This window comes from Salmo salar, chromosome 12, assembly GCF_965601325.2.
Source record: "Salmo salar chromosome 12, fSalSal1, whole genome shotgun sequence".
In the NCBI taxonomy this organism is placed as follows: Eukaryota; Metazoa; Chordata; class Actinopteri; order Salmoniformes; family Salmonidae; genus Salmo; species Salmo salar.
The window spans coordinates 10,734,171-10,757,174 of NC_138302.1; the positions used below are offsets into that span (position 1 = coordinate 10,734,171).

General features: G+C 44.0%; 1 protein-coding gene and 1 long non-coding RNA gene across 3 annotated transcripts in view; both read left to right on the top strand.

The window, feature by feature from the left end:
• The first annotated feature begins 730 nt into the window (after window positions 1-730).
• On the top strand, window positions 731-11,313 carry LOC106564121 (uncharacterized). The gene is made up of 2 exons (XR_014379593.1): window positions 731-1,147; window positions 4,617-11,313. It is a non-coding gene; the product is annotated as an uncharacterized LOC106564121 (long non-coding RNA).
• A 666-nt stretch (window positions 11,314-11,979) lies between these two features.
• The window catches only part of LOC106564122 (poly(A)-specific ribonuclease PARN), a 28,373-nt gene continuing 17,348 nt past the window's right edge, over window positions 11,980-23,004 (top strand). For both annotated transcript variants that reach the window (XM_045690655.2, XM_045690656.2), the window contains exons 1-13: window positions 11,980-12,077; window positions 12,297-12,374; window positions 12,549-12,628; window positions 16,729-16,796; window positions 17,292-17,373; window positions 17,548-17,608; window positions 17,831-17,996; window positions 19,201-19,263; window positions 19,437-19,475; window positions 19,769-19,811; window positions 21,619-21,699; window positions 22,029-22,085; window positions 22,293-22,370. In XM_045690655.2, the coding sequence (XP_045546611.1) occupies window positions 12,059-12,077; window positions 12,297-12,374; window positions 12,549-12,628; window positions 16,729-16,796; window positions 17,292-17,373; window positions 17,548-17,608; window positions 17,831-17,996; window positions 19,201-19,263; window positions 19,437-19,475; window positions 19,769-19,811; window positions 21,619-21,699; window positions 22,029-22,085; window positions 22,293-22,370 (915 nt within the window). In that variant the 5' untranslated portion in view covers window positions 11,980-12,058. The remainder of the gene's footprint in view (window positions 12,078-12,296; window positions 12,375-12,548; window positions 12,629-16,728; window positions 16,797-17,291; window positions 17,374-17,547; window positions 17,609-17,830; window positions 17,997-19,200; window positions 19,264-19,436; window positions 19,476-19,768; window positions 19,812-21,618; window positions 21,700-22,028; window positions 22,086-22,292; window positions 22,371-23,004) is intronic.

Here is a 23,004-nt window from a genome sequence, read left to right on the forward strand (position 1 = left end):
ACAGGACATGACTCTTATTCTGAAAGATTCCAAAACTCGTGACATGGAAGTGCTTAGTTATTCCAGAGCTATTAGAGAATGAGGACATAGGAATCTCAGCTGGAAATAAATGTCGACCAATATGCAGTGGTGTAAAGTACTTAAGTCGTTTTTTGGGGTATCTGTACTTTACATTACTATTTATATTTTTGACAACTTGCATTTTCACTCCACTACATTCCTAAAGAAAATCATGTACTTTTTACTCCATACATTTTCCCTGACACCCAATTACATTTTGAATGCTTAGCAGTTCAGGAAAATTGCCCAATGTATGCACTTATCAAGAGAAAGTCCCTGGTCATCCCTTCTGCCTCTGATCTGGCAGACTCACTAAACACAAATGCATCTTTTGTAAATTATGTCTGAGTGTTGGAGTGTGCCCCTGGCTATCCATACATTTTAAAAACAAGAAAATTGTGCTCTCTGGTTTGCTTAATATAATGAATTTGAAATGATTTATACTTTTACTTTTTATACTTAAGTATATATAAAACCAAATACTTTTAGACTTTTATTCAAGTAGTATTTTATTTTGGTTGGGTGACTTCTACTTTTCTATTCAGGTATTTGAACTTTAACTGAAGTATGACAACTGGGTACTTTTTTTGACCTCTGCCATGAACGTCGACCAATGTGCTCACGCTGTCATGCTGCGTCACGTGGTTGTAAAAACGAATCGGCACGCAATTCCTTCTTAAAAGTCAGGGGACGAGACACCTGCCTATTTTCCTCAATAGTACGTAATGTCATGGATTTTAAGCTATACGATATTACAGCGAACAAGTGAATTATCTCACACCCCGATAAAAATGTTGAATGTTGAACTTCTTGTTCACGTAATTCATGCTAATGTTGGGTTTTTGAGCTGGAGCCAGAAGGAGTGAGTGCGTTGTCCAATAATCCCCCAGAATGCACCACGCGGCCCATTGACGAAGCACGGGCAACGTACACAATGGTAGTTAACACAATTACACTGGAGTTTCTCATCTCCATAAAGGTATCTCTGGTTATTCTTCCTCGCTTCACAACGGTGGCAATACCAAAGATGGTGGACGCTTTTCTTCTTTGATTGAAGCAAGAATGGGACAATTTTGGAATATAGCTGGTCAGTAAAGCATTAGGTATCGGGGTTGTTCAAACGATGTAGTTACCTAGTCGTTAGGGTTGCATAACTTAGTTACTGTTTTGCACCTGCTCTTCAGAATGCTACTTTTTTAGTTGGGTAGCTAGCTGCTCAATAGCGCCTGCTAACTCATTTGAATCTCTGCTCAAACATAGACGATACAGGAATAAAATGACAATTGTTTTCTGTATGGTAAGAACAGGCAGGGGACTCTACATATAATTAATGAGCTGTTGTACCTAATGTTCCTGTTACGTTATTAAGCTAGCTTCCAAAATTCCAAATTGTAACCTTCAAAATAAAAGTCCTTATTGTGGAAACCTTTCAATTTAAATGGTATTAAAGATAACTCATATTGTTCTATTATATTGTTATATTAAGTAAACATGAAATAGTGACGGTAAAATATAGAACATTTAAACATTTGATGGACTTGACAGAAATAGAATGTCACTACATATTTGACCGTATTAGGACGGGATTCGTTTTACTGGGGGAGATCAGGTAAAGTAATTATGCGCTCGAGCACAAAACTCAACTAACCGAATTTTTGTCCTGTGCGAATCTGCCATGTCCAGTCATTTTTCACATGGAGGGAGAATAATAATTCTAGCGGAAAAACCTACATTTATTTTTTTGGCAAACTCCAAGATGCTCTGATAGTACTTATCCTGAGCGAATCGACATCACTGTGTTTTGAAGGGTATTACAGCGTTTAACAGGTGCTGCTTGCAGTTTGGGTAAGAACATGGGAACAAGGCTGTGCAGTGCTAGCTATGTACAGAGCCTACAGATAAGTTCTATTTTTTTTGTCATATATAAACTTTCCTAGCACCTATTTCTCTTTTTAAAAGATTAAGCGCATGATATTGTGCCAATGAATTGATACATGGCCAAATACAACAGTTTTAAATAGATGTCTGCATACAGTTCATGGTTCTTATTGATATTATTTAGATTTTCTCCGATCTTAAAGCAAGTCAATATTATATTAGGCTATCCCATAGACAAGTTGAAATATCTGCACGCCTAGAACAGCCTCCAGGCTTCCATCATAACGGTCAAGTTTGAATGAGGAAAAATACAAATAAATTACAGGGGGCAGTTTGGTAAAAACGGATCCCGTCCGACTTGCCCTTTACACCACGTCTGCCTATTTTTACACAGGTGACCTCACAAAGAGATTCCACTGTTCTGGTGACAGGAAGAAAGATCTGGTGTTCTGAGATAACGCTCACCCTGGAATAACTTGTGTCTTGGCCAGAGACTGGCAAAACAGCACCTCTTGAAGCTTCCCGTGTGGTGCAGCGGTCTAAGACGCTGCATCTCAGTGCTAGAGGTCGTCGCTACAGACACCCTGGTTCTATTCCAGGCTGTATCACAACTGGCCGTGATTGGGACTCCCATAGGGTGGCGCACAATTGGCCCAGCGTCGTCCAGGTTTGACCGGTGTAGGCCGTCATTATAAATAAGAATTTGTTCTTAACTGACTTGCCTGGTTAAATAAAGGTTAAATAAAAATAAAGCTCCCAGTGTGAAGGGAGATATAGGAGTCCTGTGAATACAAAGGAGAGAGACACCTCACATTAGTGACAGCTCCGTTCAATGACCAGTTGTTATAGGTTTTTTTAAACCAAGAAACATTCTACCTCTGCTGAGACAAAATGAGTTCAGAGAAGGAAACGTTGATGGATGAAATTGAAAAGAGTTTATGGAATTTAACTGAGGACAATTTACGTTACATGTGTGAACGTTGTGGAATAGATGGCTCTGAAGTTAAAGGGATGAATCATCGCTTATTACGGCGTAAAGTCATGGAGGAAATGTGGGACAATACGGAGTCAATGATATCAGAGGAGCAGGGAATGTCTTGGTTAGTCCAACTGAAAGACGACATCAGGAGGATACAGGAGGGTAGCAGTGCACTCATGAGGCCCAGCCAATCCGACGATGTACACTGTGACGAAGAATGGAATGAAGAGGGAGGAGCTAGGTTGCCTAGCAACAGACTAGAGGCAAAATCTGATCTAGAGAGGCACACAGCAGAGCAGAGGGAGAGTGGTGTGACTACTTCCCAGTCAGAAAGTGTTTTTCTCAAACCACACTTGTGCACTAAATGTGGAAAGGGATTCCATCAGGCCGGCTGTCTGAAGAGACACCTGAGAACTCATACGGGGGAGAAACCGTTCGTCTGCCCTCGTTGTGGGAGGGCTTGGAGTGATTCTGGAAACTTAAAGAGACACATGAGAAAAACTCTCCCAGGAGAAGAGATGGTTGTTAAGAGGCTCAACACACAGAGGACTGACCCTACAGGAAATAGGGAGGAAATGAATGTGGATTCAATTAAATTGGAGGAGCAGGGAACATCTTGGTCACTCCAGCTGAAAGAGGAGGATGCTTGCGGTGCACCCGTGAGTCCCAGCCAGGCTCATGCTGATGATGTAGACTGCAACGTTGAGGACAGGGATTGGTTGCCTAGCATTGGACTGAAGGCGGAGCCCATGAGTCCCATCCAATCCGACGATGATGCTGCAGACCGCGAAGGAGAATGGAACGAAGCGGGAGGCGCTAGGTTGCCTAGCAATGGACTGGAGGCGGAGTCAGCTCAATAGAGCCACAGTTGCGTGAGTACTTTCCAGTCATTATGTATTTTGTTTCTCAACAGTTTTTCCTTGATTCCCAACCTCCTTTTTATAAATGCATTGGGAGGAGAATAACTGAGGCTCCACCTCTTGGACTTCGTCCTCCAATGCATTTTGAGAAGGAGGCAGAGTAATTGAGGATGAGAGTAATCGAGGAAAGACTCTTGAGACTTCAAAATTCCTTGACAGGTAGGAGAGCGTTTCCCACACTAAGGGTTTTTCTGGATCAAAAATGGGCTTAGGGGGTGGGCGTGGCATGGGGGCGTATCAATGGGCGGGGTCGGCCCATTGGCTCAGTTGAATTTTGGACATCATTTTAGAGGCCCCCATCTTGGCGATGTACAGAATTCTTAGCATTTTTAAGCCAATTTTCTGCAACTCTACAAATTTCTCCATGGAGCTGAGAGAGATTTTTAAACACATTTTTAAAGCAACATTATTTTGCGTTTCTACGTATTCTGCCATGAACCTGAGAGAAGATTTTGCAGTTTGAAGCTAATTTCCTTGAACTCTATGCATTTTGCCATGGTTAATGCTGTGTTATTCTGCTCAAACAAAAACATCTAAATAAATTCTGCTAAATTAATTGTTTTTGGCATTGTTTATTCTCCCTGACTGTCTAGTTTTTATTTTGATGATTGTTAGTTCTCAGATTATATTATTGATAGATGTATCGGTCTGTTATCTTTTCTACATACCTTCTATCTGGTTTTAGTCCTTTACCCTGAAAGTGTTTTTCCAGGACTTCAATGGCAGAAAAATCCCTGCACCCTGATTTTTGATTTCATGTCTATTTTTCTGATTTCCAGGACAAGCCTCTCTGGCTCTCCTCCACCCTCCCAGAGTCCCCGGGTCGTGCCTCTCCCGGTAGCACCTTATTGTGCAGTCTGAAGGGGGTGTCTGTGCGGCTTGTCGACTGCAGGAAGACACCTGGGCAGAGTGGCCTTAAAATACACAAGGCAACAATGACAGGAGAGAAATCCCACAGTTCATCTAATGCTGAAAAACACAAAACCCTCTCAGGAAACAGGCCTCGCTCCCATATCTGTGATCACTGTGGGAAGAATTTTACCACAGCAACCAATCTGAAAAGACACTTACTTTATCTGTCTGGAGAGAAACCATACATGTGCTCTGAATGCGGAAAGAGATTCACACAGGCCGGCAGTCTTAAGACACACCAGAGAACTCATACGGGGGAGAAACCGTACATCTGCCCTCGTTGTGGGAAGGCTTGGAGTGATTATGGAAACTTAAAGAGACACATGAGAAGGCATACTGTTAAACAACACACAGTGAAACCTCACCATTGCTCGGATTGTGGGAAACAATTCATTGTAAAATCAAGCCTAAAACATCACCGGCTAGTTTTTCACACAGAACACCCTCACCGTTGTGGTCAATGTAAGAAGAGTTTCATAACTGCAGAAAGACTGGAATCACACATAAAAACACGACACCCGCCAAGTGATCCTCTGAAGAACCCACACGTGTGCTCTGAATGTGGAAAGGGATTCCATCAGGCCGGCTGTCTGAAGAGACACCTGAGAACTCATACGGGGGAGAAACCGTTCGTTTGCACTCGTTGTGGGAGGGCTTGGAGTGATTCTGGAAACTTAAAGAGACACATGAGAAAAACTCACCCAGGAGAAGAGATGGTTAAGAGGCTTGACACTCAGAGGAGTGACCCTACAGGAAGTAGGGAGGAAATTAATGTGGATTCAATTAAATTGGAGGAGCAGGGAATGTCTCGGTCACTCCAGCTGAAAGAGGACATCAGAAGGATACTGGTGGATGCTAGCGGTGCACCAATGAGTCCCAACCGAGCCGATGATTATTCTGAAGACTGTGACGAGGGACGAACTAGGTTGCCTAGCAACAGACTGGAGGCGAAATCTGATCTAGAGAGGCACACACCAGACCAGAGGGAGAGTGATGTGACTACTTCCCAGTCAGAAAGTGTTTTTCTCAAACCACACTTGTGCACTAAATGAGGTAAGGGATTCAAAAAGGCCGGCTGTCTGAAGAGACACCTGAGAACTCATACGGGGGAGAAACCGTTCGTCTGCCCTCGTTGTGGGAGGGCTTGGAGTGATTCTGGAAACTTAAAGAGACACGAGAAAAACTCACCCAGGAGAAGAGATGGTTGTTAAGAGGCTCAACACACAGAGGACTGACCCTACAGGAAGTAGGGAGGAAATGAATGTGGATTCAATTAAATTGGAGGAGCAGGGAACATCTTGGTCACTCCAGCTGAAAGAGGAGGATGCTTGCGGTGCACCCGTGAGTCCCAGCCAGGCTCATGCTGATGATGTAGACTGCAACGTTGAGGACAGGGATTGGTTGCCTAGCATCGGACTGAAGGCGGAGCCCATGAGTCCCATCCAATCCGATGATGACTCTGCAGACCGCGAAGAAGAATGGAACGAAGCGGGAGGTGCCCTTCGTTGTGGGAAGGCTTGGAGTTATTAAAGAGACACATGAAAAGAGCTCACCCACCACACAATCAGCATGTCCCTTATCCCTACCCACCACACAATCGGCATGTCCCTTATCCCTACCCACATCAGACTCCATTGTAACTTGGTTTACACCTGTCCAATCCCTTATAGATGTGTTTACTACTTCAAGGAAACAAGATGGGAAGGATGTGATTTTTAGGGGTGGTATATTTGATGTTGTAATTGTTTTTAATGGAGACAGGTTAGAAGTAGAGGGGGAGACAGATGAGCAGGGAAGACAGTGAAGAGTAGATGCAGGGATTGAACTTTGGTCTCCAGTGGGGAGGCTGAGGCATACATAGAGCATCCAGCTGTGTTACCACAAGACTACAGGCTATGTACAGAAGGAAGCATTTCTAAAGTATTGGAACACTGCCCTAGACTCAGCCTGTCCCAAATATCACCTTATGCCCTATATAGTGCACTACTTTTGACCCCTGCCCAATGGGGTGCCATTTGGGATTCAGGACTTCCCAAACCCCTACCTACCACGTGCCCTTGCTCGGCCCTCACTAGGGCTGTGGCGGTCATGACATTTTGTCAGCAGGTGATTGTCAAGCAAATAACTGCCAAGTAAATAACTGCCGGTCTCATTTTGACCGTTTAATTATCATAAACATGTTTAGAATCTCCTGGCTTCCACATTTAACCTACAAGCCACTGATCAAATCAAATCAAATGTATTTATATAGCCCTTCGTACATCAGCTGATATCTCAGAGTGCTGTACAGAAACCCAGCCTAAAACCCCAAACAGCAAGCAATGCATGTGAAAGAAGCACGGTGGCTAGGAAAAACTCCCTAGGAAAAACTCCCTAGAAAGGCCAAAAACCTAGGAAGAAACCTAGAGAGGAACCAGGCTATGAGGGGTGGCCAGTCCTCTTCTGGCTGTGCAGGGTGGATATTATAACAGAACATGGTCAAGATGTTAATGTTCATAAATGACCAGCATGGTCAAATAATAATAATCATAGTAGTTGTCGAGGGTGCAACAAGCACGTCCGGTGAACAGGTCAGGGTTCCATAGCCGCAGGCAGAACAGTTGAAACTGGAGCAGCAGCACGGCCGGGTGGACTGGGGACAGCAAGGAGTCATCATACCAGGTAGTCCTGAGGCATGGTCCTAGGGCTCAGGTCCTCCGAGAGAAAGACAGAAAGAGAGAATTAGAGAGAGCATATTTAAATTCACACAGGACACCGGATAAGACAAGAGAAATACTCCAGATGTAACAGACTGACCCTAGCCCCCCGACACATAAACTACTGCAGCATAAATACTGGAGGCTGAGACAGGAGGGATCAGAAGACACTGTGGCCCCATCCGATGATACCCCCAGACAGGGCCAAACAGGCAGGATATAACCCCACCCACTTTGCCAAAGCACAGCCCCTACACCACTAGAGGGATGTCTCCAACCACCAACTTACCATCCTAAGACAAGGCCGAGTATAGCCCACAACGATCTCCGCCATGGCACAACCCAAGGGGGGGCGCCAACCCAGACAGGAAGACCACGTCAGTGACTCAACCCACTCAAGTGATGCACCCCTCCCATGGATGCAGACCTTTGGGCTCCCTAGTGGTGCAGCGGTCTAAGGCACTGCATCTCAGTGCTACAGGCGTCACTACAGACCCTGGTTCGATTCCAGGCTGTATCACAACTGGCCTTGATTGGGAGTCCCATAGGGCGGCGCACAATTGGCCCAGCGTAGTCCGGGTTAGGGTTTGGCTGGGATAGGCCGTCATTGTAAATAAGAATTTGTTCTTAACTGACTTGCCTAGTTAAATAAATAAAAAAAATTAACAAAAGTATAAACATTGAATTTAATATATCACAATTGAACATAGCTTAATAAAATAGAAAGGATATTTTCCCCAAACGATTTCAAAGGAAGTGCACACAATTCTGTGTTGAGCGGTTAACAAAGAAACTGGTCCTCCTATATGCTTCGTTCAGAGTTATTTATTCGACTTTTGTTGTGATACGAACGTTGAGATATGTTCTTATTCTTAAAATATTATAAGGGTGCATGATGGGACTCTGATGATTTGAAAAAAAGTCGCAAGCTGAACACACTTCATCAGTCTCTCATTCACAATTTGACAAGCACTTGACAATATTCTCACCAGGCCTCGAATTTCCCGGTAGCATCCCCCTTGTGTGGCTGTAATGCCCCATAAAAAAATCTGTGCCTTTTGCGGCCAATGTGAGTGTTATAATAATAATAATTTCTCTCACTCACATGGCTCCTTCAGATGTAGTCAATGCCCGTCACGTTATCGGGTCCATCTCAAAGTCATTTCAGCTAAGAAGTAGGCTAAAAGTGAATGAAGACAGACGCATCGGGGGCGTAACTGCGCGCGTCCAATTCCGAGGCGCATATTGATAATGTTAGAACTGTCCACATCTTACTTTTCGTCAGCCAATCAGATGAGTCGGTCTAACCAACACCAACAGCACTAGCTTATGCCAATGTACTATCCCCCCCATAGTGCAAAAGTTGACCTATGCTATTGGTCAACTGTTCTTCTTCTGTGCAAGAAATAAATATGCCAAACATACTCTAGGACAGTTTGTGGGATGCGATAGATCCCAAATGAATACAGCAACTCACATCCAAACATTTTTTTTTAAAGCAATGAGGCTGGTGCAACAGATAGAACGTTTAGCTTAAACTGTTGATAAACTATTAGGCTATTCCTATTAGTCTATTTCTTCATATTAGAACTGTATCAATGCGCACATGGTGGTTGGCTATTAGTGCGAATGTCCCAAAATGCAATCAATTAGCAGTAAAACACTGTTCCTGAAAGTGAGGGCAAATGCGATTTGTGCATTTAATGGTTTATTATAAAGGTGTATTTATGGTGAAAATGATCTTCCCCAAACTTGAAACTCACGCACAGCTTATGTATGCCAGTTAGGCTCTACACCGGTTATAAAGCGGATTAATGGTGATTATTTTATTTTTTATTTAACTAGGCAAGTCAGTTAAGAACACATTTTTATTTTCAATGACGGCCTAGGAACAGTGGGTTAACTGTCTTGTTCAGGGGCAGAATGACAGATTTTTACCTTGTCAGCTCGGGGATTTGATCTTGCAACCTTACGGTTACTGGCCCAACGCTCTAACCACTAGGCTACCTGCGCTTCCTGTGCTTCATTGTAAGGAGTTATTTGGTGACTTTAGTTGTGATAAAAACATATAGGCCTATGTGCTGGGCTACATACGGTGTGTGACTATGATTTGAAAAAGTCGCAAAAAAACACGAGTTATTCCTTACCTTACTGCACAAGCTGGGCATCATTCACAAGTGATAATACATAATCCACAAGTGATAGGCTAATATTGTCACCCATCAGACTATTCTTAATATAATGTTGTCTTTACATATACTAAATAATATATGTGTGAAATTAGTTTTGATTTAGAATGGACTATTATCATGCACCTGAATCGAATCAGGGGTGTATGGGGAAAAATGTGTCAACTATGCACTTAAATAGCTAAATGCTTTTCCTGTGGTCCATTTTCATGCCAGCCAGGTAGGCTATACTCCTGTTGTAAAGAGAAGTGCTTAATATTAGGAAAGTTTATAAATATAATAGGCCTAGCCTATAGAAAGCTGATGGGATCCTCCTCTTTTTAATAGTCCATCAAAACGGTTTTCTCACTCAATTACATAACCTATAGAAATGTTGACCAACATGAGCTTATGGACTCTGAAGTGTTTTGATTAGATTTGACATTACATTTGCATTGATGTCAGAGTGATTTAAAGGGACAATACAGTGCTGAGTACCAGGCAGTTAGTTTGGTAGGCTACTAATGACCAGCAGTAGCATCAGAGAAGCCTAATTACCGTCGTGGAATTTGACTGCCGTCATGGCTTGTGACTGCCGATCTGGTGGTAATACCGTCACCTTGACAACCCCTCCATGTTGGCAGATCTAGGGACAAGATGACTGAGTTTACCAAAGACAAACGGCTGAATGAAGAACTCTATACAGCTGACTTTCTATCATTGGACCATTGGAGAAGGGCCCAATCCCAAATTGACATCTAGACCCTATGCACTTGTGGAGATGTAAGATAATCTAATTGGTTGTAAGCAATATGGTATTACTTCCACCTAGCCTATCGTTGTGTGGTAGAGCTATTACCATATTGCTTACACTTGACAAAACCTCTCCGATCTCCACAAGTGCATAGGGTCTAGGGGGCATTTAGGATTGGGCCCATTGGGTCCATGTGTCTTGATCTCTGGTTTTAAAAGACTTGTCAGCAGTCTTACCACCATGACTAGTTCATAATAAATTCAAAGTGCCATGCTGTTGTATCCTGTATGTATAACTTGGAATATAATTATATTTTGTAAATTTGTCTCAAACTGAAATAATGCTGCTCGGCTCCCTGTTCAAGTTGAGTTCACATTTTAGCCCGGTAGTTTTTGTATTTACTGTTGATGTTTAGATACTTTTGTATATGTAGTGTATGTGAACACCCTTTCAAATTTGTGGATTTGGCTATTTCAGCCACACCCGTTGCTGACAGGTTTATACAATTGAGCACACAGCCATGCATTCTCCATAGACAAACATTGGTAGTAAAATGGCCTAACTGAAGAGCTCAGTGACTTTCAACGCAGCATCGTCATAGGATTCCACTTTTCTAACAAGTCAGTTCATCAAACTTCTGCCTTGCTAGAGCTCCCCCGGTCAACTGTAAGTGCTGTTATTGTGAAGTGGAAACATCCCGGAGCAATGACGTCTCAGCCGCGAAGTGGTAGGACCACAACAAGTTCACAGAACAGGACCGGCGAGTGCTGAAACACGCAGCACGTAAAAATCAACTCCATATTGATGCCCAACATTTTGGAATGAGATGTTCAACGAGCATGTGTCCACATAATTTTGGTCATGTAGTGTATGTTGTCCATTTCAAGGAATGTTTTCAATTTATTGCTGAACACCAACTAGAGTTAATAAAAATGGTGACAGCAAAGTGTTGTTGGAGTATATCTTTATGAGTAAGAAGGATTATGCATAACCAAGGGTCCTAGTATAACCAAGGGTCCTAGCATAACCAAGGGCCCTAGCATAACCAAGGGTCCTAGCATAACCAAGGGTCCTAGCATAACCTAGGGTCCTAGTATAACCAAGGGTTCAAGCGTCACAGGTAAAGTCCATGTATGTAGTGTTACATCAACATTTTGTGAGGACAGAAATTTAAGAAATTCTTAGATTTGTAATTATTTGTTAATTGATCAATAATGACAATAAAGGTGTAATTCTATCTTAAGTTAGATAACAATAGGCATATGTGTAATTTTTACATAAACACACATTAATCCCGATAAGATTGCTATACTACCATTATTTGTCACCTATCTAAAAAATGGGGATCTTCATTTCAGTCCGTCTTTCATGGCAGAGTTTTGTGCTTTTGCATTGGGTGACTGTTGATGGCGTGAAAAGACAAATTAAAATTGCTATTCAAAATGGGGGGGGACACTCGTTATAACGTGTTCATTTATGCTCACCGCACGACTAATAAATCCAAACTGTACATTCGAGCTAGAAAGCGCGTAATCGTGATTCGTGCATCATACGGCTTTTATTTTGTCGTAGACATATTTTGATTGACGCCGTGTGAAAAACGTCACTACGCCGGAAGTGTTGGAAAAGATTAAAATCCTCTTGAGTGACAGCGGCGGTTTGGTACATTGTATTTTTGTCTTTCTGTAGGGATGGAGGTGACACGAACAAGTAATTCATCTCTTTATGCACCCTTATAGATAATATACACCAAGATTATATTCCTATGCTATTAGATACACAACGTTAGCTGTCGTTTCTCACCGCACAATCATGATTCCGTTCATGTCCGCGAGGTTGTGAATGCTAACCCGCTAACTAGCATTAATGGCTAGCTTGCGTGTTGAGTAAACCACCAACGCATGTTGGCTGATTGTTTTTGTATTACAGATTTCAAAGACAGTTTAAACACTGTGTACAGCGCTATAGAGGAAGCAGACTTTCTCGCAATCGATGGGGAATTTTCAGGTAAGCCATTGTTAGCTAGCTATTAAACTGGCAAACGTTTATAGTTATATCTTAGTTAGCTCGCTGGCCAACCAGTTTCCGTGGCTGCTACAAGCCACACGCGCAGTCGGTTTTGAACTCTGACAGCTATAATTTTCTAGTTAATACAATAGGAAATACACTTTTCGGTTTCAGGTATTAGCGATGGGCCCAACGTCAGCGCACTGACTAACGGGTTGGACACGCCAGAGGAGCGCTACATGAAGTTAAAAAAGGTAAGTCAAGAGAGGCATGTTTTTAGAGTTGGGGTCAATGCGGTTTCTGCATTATGCTGCATTTACTTGTAACTACAACATTTTATGGCAGCCATGTTGGTTCCCCGTTAGTTTAACATGGGGAATATTTAACAATGCTATGTAACGGAATGTCTAGAACTACAACGATATTCAAAACACTAACAGATTGCCTAACACTAAATGACTCTGGTTATAACTGTCGGTCAGGTACTGAGTGAATAGGTACAGTTGAAGTCGGAAGTTTACATACACCTTAGCCAAAGATATCTCAACTCAGTTTTTTCACAATTCCTGGCATTTAATCCTAGTAAAAAGTCCCTGTCTTAGGTCAGTTAAGATCACCACTTTATTTTAAGAATGTTAAATGTCAGAATAATAGTAGTGATTTATTTCAGCTTTTATTTCTTTCATCACATTCCCAGTGGGTCAGAAGTTTACGTACACTCAATTAGTATTTGATAGTGTTTAAATTGTTTAACTTGGGTCAAACGTTTCACGTAGCCTTCCACAAGCTAACAACAATAAGTTGGGTGAATTTTGACCCACTCCTCTTGACAGAGCTGGTGTAACTGAGTCAGGTTTGTAGTCCTCCTTGCTCGCACATGCTTTTTCAGTTCTGCCCACAAATTTTCTATAGGGTTGAGGTCAGGGCTTTGTGATAGCCACTCCAATACCTTAACTTTGTTGTCCTTAAGCCATTTTGCCACAACTTTGGAAGTATGCTTGGGGTCATTGTCCATTTGGAAGACCCATTTGCGACCAAGCTTTAACTTCCTGACTGATGTCTTGAGATGTTGCTTCAATATATCCACATAGTTTTCTTTCCTCATGATGCCATCTATTTTGTGAAGTGCACCAGTCCCTCCTGCAGCAAAGCACCGCCACAACATGATGCTGCCACCCCCGTGCTTCACTGTTGGGATGGTGTTCTTCGGCTTGCAAGCCTCCCCCTTTTTCCTCCAAACATAACGATGGTTATTATGGCCAAACAGTTCTATTTTAGTTTCATCAGACCAGAGGACATTTCTCCAAAAAGTACTATCTTTGTCCCCGTGTGCAGTTGCAAACCGTAGTCTGGCTTTTTTATGGCGGTTTTGGAGCAGTGGCTTCTTCCTTGCTGAGCGGCCTTTCAGGTTATGTCGATATAGGACTCGTTTTACCGTGGATATAGATTTTTGTACTTGTTTCCTCCAGCATCTTAACAAGGTCCTTTGCTGTTGTTCTGGGATTGATTTGCACTTTTCGCACAAAAGTACATTCATCTCTAGGAGACAGAATGCGTCTCCTTCCTGAGCGTTATGACGGCTGCGTGGTCCCATGGGGTTTATGCTGGCATTCTATTGTTTGTACAGATGAACGTGGTACCTTCATGCATTTGGTAATTGCTCCCAAGGATGAACCAGACTTGTGGAAGTCTACTTTTTTTTTTCTGAAGTCTTGGCTGATTTCTTTTGATTTTTCCCATGATGTCAAGCAAAGAGGCACTGAGTTTGAATGTAGGCCTTGAAATACATCCACAGGTACACCTTCAATTGACTCAAATGATGCCAATTAGCCTATCAGAAGCTTCTAAAGCCATGACATCATTTTCTGGGATTCTCCAAGCTGTTTAAAGGCACAGTCAACTTAGTGTATGTAAACTTCTGACCCACTGTAATTATAATGATAAGTGAAATAATCTTTCTGTAAACAATTCTTGGAAAAATGACTTGTGTCATGCACAAAGTAAATGTCCTAACCGTAAACTTCTGACTAGAGGTCGGCCGATTATGATTTTTCAACGCCGATACCGATTATTGGAGGACCAAAAAAAGACGATTTCTATTAATTTAATTATAATTTTTTTACTTGTATTCATTTTATTATTTTTGAATTTATTTGTTAGAATGACAATTACAACAATACTGAATGAACACTGATTTTAACTTAATATAATACATCAATAAAATCAATTTGGCCTCAAATAAATAATGAAACATGTTCAATTTGGTTTAAATAATGCAAAAACAAAGTGTTGGAGAAGAAAGTAAAAGTGCAATATGTGCCATGTAAAAAAGCTAACGTTTAAGTTCCTTGCTCAGAACATGAGAACATATGAAAGCTGGTGGTTCCTTTTAACATGAGTCTTCAATATTCCCAGTTAAGAAGTTTTAGGTTGTAGTTATTGTAGGAATTATAGGACTATTTCTCGCTATACGATTTGTATTTCATATACCTTTTGACTGTTGGATGTTCTTATAGGCACGTTAGTATTGCCAGTGTAACCGTATAGCTTCCGTCCCTCTCCTCGCTCCTACCTGGGCTCGAACGAGGAACACATCGACAACAGCCACCCTCGAAGCAGCGTTACCCATGCAGAGGAAGGGGAACAACTACTCCAAGTCTCAGTGCGAGTGACGTTTGAAACGCTATTAGCGCGCACCCCGCTAACTAGCTAGCCATTTCACATCGGTTACACCAGCCTAATCTCGGGAGTTGATAGGCTTGAAGTCATAAACAGCACAATGCTTGAACCATTGCGACGAGCTGCTGGCAAACGCACGAAAGTGCTGTTTGAATGAAGGCTTACGAGCCTGCTGCTGCCTACCATCGCTCAGACTGCTCTATCAAATATCAAATCATAGACTTAATTATAACATAACACACCAAAATACGAGCCTTTGGTCATTAATATGGTCGAATCCGGAAACTATCATTTTGAAAACAAAACGTTTATTCTTTCAGTGAAATACGGAACCGTTCCGTATTTTATCTAACGGATGGCATCCCTAAGTGTAAATATTGCTGTTACATTGTACAACCTTCAATGTTATGTCCTAATTAATTAGGGCCTTTGTTAGGAATAAATGGACTTCACACAGTTCGCAACGAGCCAGGCGGCCCAAACTGCTGCATATACCCTGACTGCTTGCACGGAACGCAAGAGAAGTGACACAATTTCCCTAGTAATAAGAAATTCATGTTAGCAGGCAATATTAACTAAATATGCAGGTTTAGAAATATATACTTGTATATTGATTTTAAAGAAAGGCATTGATGTTTATGGTTAGGTACATTGGTGCAATGACGGGGCTTTTTCGCAAATGCGCTTGTTAAATCATCACCCGTTTGTCGAAGTAGGCTGTGATTCAATGATAAATTAACAGGCACCGCATCGATTATATGCAACGCAGGACACGTTAGGTAAACTAGTAATATCATCAACCATGTGTAGTTAACTAGTGATTATGTGAAGATTGTTTTTTTAATATAAGTTTAATGCTAGCTAGCAACTTACCTTGACTTCTTGCTGCCCTCGTGTAACAGGTAGTCAGCCTGCCACGCAGGCTCCTCGTGGAGTGCAAAGTAAGGCAGGTGGTTAGAGCGTTGGACTAGGAATGGGAAGGTTGCAAAAACGAATCCCGGAGCTGACAAGGTAAAAATCTGTCGTTCTGCCCCTGAACAAGGCAGTTAACCCACCATTCCTAGGCCGTCATTGAAAATAAGAATGTGTTCTTAACTGACTTGCCTAGTTAAATAAAGGTGTATACATTTTTATTTTTTTTTTAAACGGCAAATCTGTGTCCAAAAATACCGATTACGGTTTGTTATGAAAACTTGAAATCGGCCCTAATTAATTGGCCATTCCGATTAATCGCTCGACCTCTACTTCTGACCCACTAAAATTGTGATACAGTGAATTATAAGTGAAATCTGTCTGTAAACAAAATTACTTGTGTCATGCAAAAAGTAGATGTCTTAACTGACTTGCTAAATCTATAGTTTGTTAATTAACAAGAAATTTGTGGAGTGGTTGAATAATGAGTTTTAATGACTCCAACCTAAGTGTATGTAAACTTCTGACTGTATATAACTAAAACTAATAATATAGCGAGGTAGCTCGCTTAACTTTTTACTTCATGGCTGAATTTGATCATGGTTTTTGGGTGTTTTTGATTCCTGGAGTCTATGTATGGCCCCACGTGGGCCACAACAAGGCCACCTGCTATCGGTTCTGCTTTAAATGTACACGTTTGACTCTCTCTCCACTCCTCTGGCTCTCCACCCCCCCCCCCCCCCCCCCTCTCTCTCTTATCCAGCATTCTATGGATTTCTTGCTGTTTCAGTTTGGACTGTGCACGTTCACATATGACCAGGCAGAGTCCAAGTGAGTGGGACTTTTTCTCTCTTAGGTTTAACCTTCCTTCCTCCACCACAATTGTTATAGTCCTGGGCCACACACGCAGTCGCTTTTGAACTGAGTGACATTTGAGTAACATGAAGCTTCTCAGAGTAGGAGTGCTGATTTCGGGTCAGTTTTTAGCCTTTCAGCTCATTCTGAATGAGATTCCATATGGACCTGATCCTATATCGGCCATCTTACTTAGATAAGCTTGACACATAGGACCCCTGACCTGACTCCAGATCAGTTAGTGATTTAGCCAACTCTTCTCTGCTGTGTTGTTACACTGTCACAACTAACGGGTTGTCTGAAATACAGATCTGGGACCAGTCTGCCACAGAATGAAATAGAAGGCTGATTTAGTGTTAAATAGAAGTCTAAGTCAGCTATATTGAATGATGTGATCTCTATGCAGGCTATAGGAATGTTTAACCTACCTGACCTGCTGTTCTTTCTCTCCCGGTGTTTTTGTCCCCACAGCTACGTCATAAAGACTTTTAATTTTTATATATTCCCAAAGCCATTCAACAGAACCTCACCAGACACCAAGTTCATCTGCCAGGTTAGAAAACCATGGTCTGTTTTATTTAATCCGGGTGGTACAAGCATTTCTTATTGGACAGGTTTAGGTAGTCACTCTCCGTTTCAGCCCTTTTGCTTCCCTTTCATTCCTGGAGAGAAGCACCCATGTTGCCCCTGGCGGTGCTTCGTTAAATATGATTGTTTGTTATTTCAGAGTTCCAGCATAGACTTCCTGGCCAGTCAGGGTTTTGACTTCAACAAAGTGTTCCGTCACGGTAGGTGGCATTCTGTTTGGTTGCCGTAGAAATCCGAACTTGGACAATAAAGATGATCGATTGATTTTATTGATTGAAGCTACTCTAGCTAACTCCTCCCCTGTTCTGGTTGCTCTAGATATTCCAACTGGGACAATAAAGATGACTAAGTGATTGATTTAAGCTAACCTAGCTAACCAAAACGCCGCCATCTAACCCCGCCTCCTTTTGTGGTTGCCGTAGGGATCCCGTACCTGAACCAGGAAGAGGAAGTGCAGCTGCGGGAGCAGTATGAGGAGAGGCGGAGTCAGAGTAACGGATCAGGAAACCCCTCCTACATCTCCCCCAACTCAAACAAAGGCCCCGGCAGCATCCCCGAGGAGCACAGGGAGTACATCGGACGAGTGGTGTAAGTTTAAACCTCACTCCCATTTCTAGTTACAACTTTAGATTGTAGTTGCATGTGGTAACGGAGTGGTGAGAGTTGACAGCCTGGTCCCAAATCTGTCCCTAGCCACCTGCTGACACCATTTCCTCCAGCCGCCGCTAGCCTCTTTCCCTCACTAGCCACCTGCTGACACCATTTCCTCCAGCCACCCCTAGCCCCTTTCCCTGCCGAGCTACCCACTGACACCAGTTCCTCCAGCCACCACTAGCCCCTTTCCCTGCCGAGCTACCCACTGACACCAGTTCCTCCAGCCGCCCCAGCCCCTTTCCCTCCCTAGCCACCCGCTGACACCAGTTCCTCCAGCCACCACTAGCCCCTTTCCCTCCCTAGCCACCCGCTGACACCAGTTCCTCCAGCCACCACTAGCCCCTTTCCGTCCCTAGCCACCCGCTGACACCAGTTCCTCCAGCCACCACTAGCCCCTTTCCCTCCCTAGCCACCCGCTGACACCAGTTCCTCCAGCCACCACTAGCCCCTTTCCCTCCCTAGCCACCCGCTGACACCAGTTCCTCCAGCCGCCCCTTTCCCTAGCCACCCGCTGACACCAGTTCCTCCAGCCACCACTAGCCCCTTTCCCTCCCTAGCCACCCGCTGACACCAGTTCCTCCAGCCACCACTAGCCCCTTTCCCTCCCTAGCCACCCGCTGACACCAGTTCCTCCAGCCACCACTAGCCCCTTTCCCTCCCTAGCCACCCGCTGACACCAGTTCCTCCAGCCGCCCCTTTCCCTAGCCACCCGCTGACACCAGTTCCTCCAGCCACCACTAGCCCCTTTCCCTCCCTAGCCACCCGCTGACACCAGTTCCTCCAGCGGCCCCTTTCCCTAGCCACCTGCTGACACCAGTTCCTCCAGCCACCACTAGCCCCTTTCCCTCGCTAGCCACCCGCTGACACCAGTTCCTCCAGCGGCCCCTTTCCCTAGCCACCTGCTGACACCAGTTCCTCCATAGTTGTCCTTCATATAAGGCATGGTTTAAACTCCTCCAAACGGGTGTTACAGCCTCAGTGCGGAACCCGTCCTACGGTCCACAGTGAACTCACATGGTACTGATTTATGTCTAGTGGAGCAGAAATCCATGGTAACAGTCCAGACACCACCCTTCAGCTCCAGCCCTGAATGCATCCCTGTAGTCGTTTTGTTAAGTCTTCCTCTTGTCCCTTACAGAGAGAAGGTGGAATCTCTGTTCACTACCTCAGAGAAGACTGTGGACCTGGAGCCCTGCACAGGGTAAAGAAACGGTGTGTGGTGTGTGTGTGAAATGTGCATTTATACAACTTTTTTTCAGTCTCAAAGGGCTTTACCATGTTAACATGGCTCTCCTGATCCCCCAGCTACATTTACCATTGTTTTGTTTATTAAGAACCTCCATTCCCCCTGTTCTGTTCTCTGCTCCACTCCAGGTTTCAGAGGAAGCTGATCTACCAGACACTCAACTCCAAGTAAATACTTTCTGTCCTTCAAGACCAGCAATGTTCTAGAACTCTGCAGATATAATTCAGTGTTCCACCCCATGAATACAGGGAGATGAATGAAATCCACTTTTTAATTGTTTGTTTACATTCTGCTATTTCTAAAAGAAATGAATTGGGGTTTATAACTGTAGTTTTAACGCTGCTTGGTCACAATTAATGTTAATCATAAAATGTTCATATATTTACCAGTACTGAGTGTGTATATTGTACAGAGATTACATATCTTTATGGAAGGATAATGTTGATCTAATCTCCTATAGGTTCCCAAAGGGCCTTCATGTTGAGACCTTGGAGACAGAGAAGGTCAGTCTGCCAGCTAGATCAGTGGTTCTCAAACCTGTCCTCGGGGGGGACCCACAGCCAGTCCATGTATTTGATCTATTCCAGAGCCCTACGGGACTCCTGATCACGGCCGGTTGTGATACAGCCCGGGATCGAACCAGGGTCTGAAGTGACTCCTCTAGCACTTTCGATGCAGTGCCTTAAACCGCTAGCACACCTGATTCAACTAATCATCAAGACATTTTATATTAGGGACAAGGGTCCCGAGTGGCGCAGCGGTTTAAGGCACTGCATCGAAGTGCTAGAGGCATCACTACAGACCCTGGTTCAATCCCGGGCTGTATCACAACCAGCTGTGATCAGGAGTCCCGTAGGGCAGTGCACAATTGGCCCAGCATCAACCGGGTTAGGGGAGGGGTAGGCCGTCATTGTAAAATAAGAATTAGTTCTTAACAGACTTGCCTAGTTAAATAAAACCATTAAGCTAGAGGATGTAATGTGGGATACCAGTTTCAACTTTAGTTTAGGCCTCCATTTTAACTGTCTTTATACCTATGGCAGAGTTACTCAGGGATTTTCTACGTTAGTAATCAGGAGTTACTCAGGGATTTTCTACGTTAGTAATCAGGATTAATGAAATTAATTTATTTTCTCTGGAGTATAACTGTGCTTAGAGTAACTTTTGTCTCCAGTCAGTGTGAGGTGTATGTTTGTTTACATTATAAACACATGTATGTTTTATATTATATATGGTGTTCCAGAAAGAGCAACACCTCCAGATCTAGAAGGAACAACACAATGCTTAGAGTACAGAAATACTACCTTGCCTGTGTTCTAGTCTGACCTCTTGCCTGTGTTCTAGTCTGACCTCTTGCCTGTGTTCTAGTCTGACCTCTTGCCTGTGTTCTAGTCTGACCTCTTGCCTGTGTTCTAGTCTGACCTCTTGCCTGTGTTCTAGTCTGACCTCTTGCCTGTGTTCTAGTCTGACCTCTTGCCTGTGTTCTAGTCTGACCTCTTGCCTGTGTTCTAGTCTGACCCCCCCCTTGCCTGTGTTCTAGTCTGACCCCCCCCCCTTGCCTGTGTTCTAGTCTGACCCCCCCCTTGCCGGTGTTCTAGTCTGACCCCCCCCTTGCCGGTGTTCTAGTCTGACCTCTTGTTCTAGTCTGACCCCCCCCCCTTGCCGGTGTTCTAGTCTGACCCCCCCCCCTTGCCGGTGTTCTAGTCTGACCCCCCCCCCCCCCTGCCGGTGTTCTAGTCTGACCCCCCCCCCCTGCCGGTGTTCTAGTCTGACCCCCCCCCCTGCCGGTGTTCTAGTCTGACCCCCCCCCTGCCGGTGTTCTAGTCTGACCCCCCCCCTGCCGGTGTTCTCGTCTGACCCCCCCCCTGCCGGTGTTCTAGTCTGACCCCCCCCCCCTGCCGGTGTTCTCGTCTGACCCCCCCCCTGCCGGTGTTCTAGTCTGACCCCCCCCCCCTGCCGGTGTTCTCGTCTGACCCCCCCCCCCTGCCGGTGTTCTCGTCTGACCCCCCCCCCTGCCTGTGTTCTCGTCTGACCCCCCCCCCTGCCGGTGTTCTAGTCTGACCCCCCCCCCCTGCCGGTGTTCTAGTCTGACCCCCCCCCCTGCCGGTGTTCTCGTCTGACCCCCCCCTGCCGGTGTTCTAGTTTCATCCTGATCTAGAAGGAATAACACAATGCCAATGCTTAGAGTACAGAAATACTATCATGTAATGTGAGTCATGCTGTGGGATTGTCTCCAGTCAGTAGGTGTTATATTATCAGTAGGTGTGTGTAGATGTACATTATAGACAGGTGTATTATATGGTGTTTCAGAAAGAGCGTTACATCCAGATCAGCAAGGTGGACGACGAGGAGCGGAAGAGGAGAGAACGGCAGAAACAGGAGAGGGAACAGGTGACGTTCCGTCAACCGTTTTTCTAAAAAGCAAACTAACATTCCACAACATTTCTCCCTGTGGTGTTGTAGAATGAAGCAGTCTAAACACAGTAACTCCAAAATGACATGACCAGCTGAATTTCCTTCTACTGTATCTAAAAAGCAGACGGTACATTTCTTCTTGAAATGTTCCAAACCTTCACCCCCCCCCCCCCCAAGAAACACGATCAGGAGGCAACGTTTTGAATCCTGGAGAATACTTGTCCAATAAGAGACATTCCTTTGTAGTTTCTTTGCAACGTTTTGCTATGTTTCCTACTGAACATGACCCTGGTCAATCCTTCCAGGAGGAGCTGAATGACGCTGTGGGATTCTCCAGGGTCATACACGCCATCTCCAAATCTGTGAGTTACCCTGACAACCTGTTATCAAGTTGTTTAGTTTTGATCTGTATCTTCTTATGTTACGATGTACAGTATATGCCAACTGCCTTTGCAGTCCACCACTGAAACTATAAGGAATATTTTAGTTGAGTGAGTTCTCCTTTATCTCTCTTGGGCGCTATACCTTTAGGATGGGACTCATCTCTTTTCCCCCTCTCTCCAACCCAGGGAAAGTTGGTGGTTGGCCACAACATGCTGTTGGACGTCATGCACACCATCCATCAGTTCTACTGCGTACTGCCAGAGGTACAAACACGCACCATTTATATGAACGCAATGGTTTATTTTTTTATTTTATTTTTTATTTCACCTTTATTTAACCAGGTAGGCTAGTTGAGAACAAGTTCTCATTTACAACTGCGACCTGGCCAAGATAAAGCAAAGCAGTGCGACACAAACAACAGAGTTACACATAGAATAAACAAACATACAGTCTATAACACAATAGAAAAAAAGTCTATATACCGTGCGTGCAGAAGATGAATGTGCAAGTAGAGATACTGGGGTGCAAAGGAGAAGAAGAAAAAAAAGAACAGTGAGGATGAGGTGGTTGGATGGGCTATTTACAGATGGGCTATGTACAGGTGCAGTGATCTGTGAGCTGCTCTGACAGCTGATGCTTAAAGTTAGTGAGGGAGATACGAGTCTCCAGCTTCAGTGATTTTTGCAATTCGTTTTAGTCATTGGCAGCAGAGAACTGGAAGGAAAGGTGGCCAAAGGAGGTATTGGCTTTGGGGGTAACCAGTGAAATATACCTGCTGGAGCGTGTGCTACGGGTGGGTGCTGCTATGGTGACCAGTGAGCTGAGATAAGGCGGGGCTTTACCTGGCAAAGACTTATAGATGCCCTGGAGCCAGTGGGTTTGGCGGCGAATATGAAG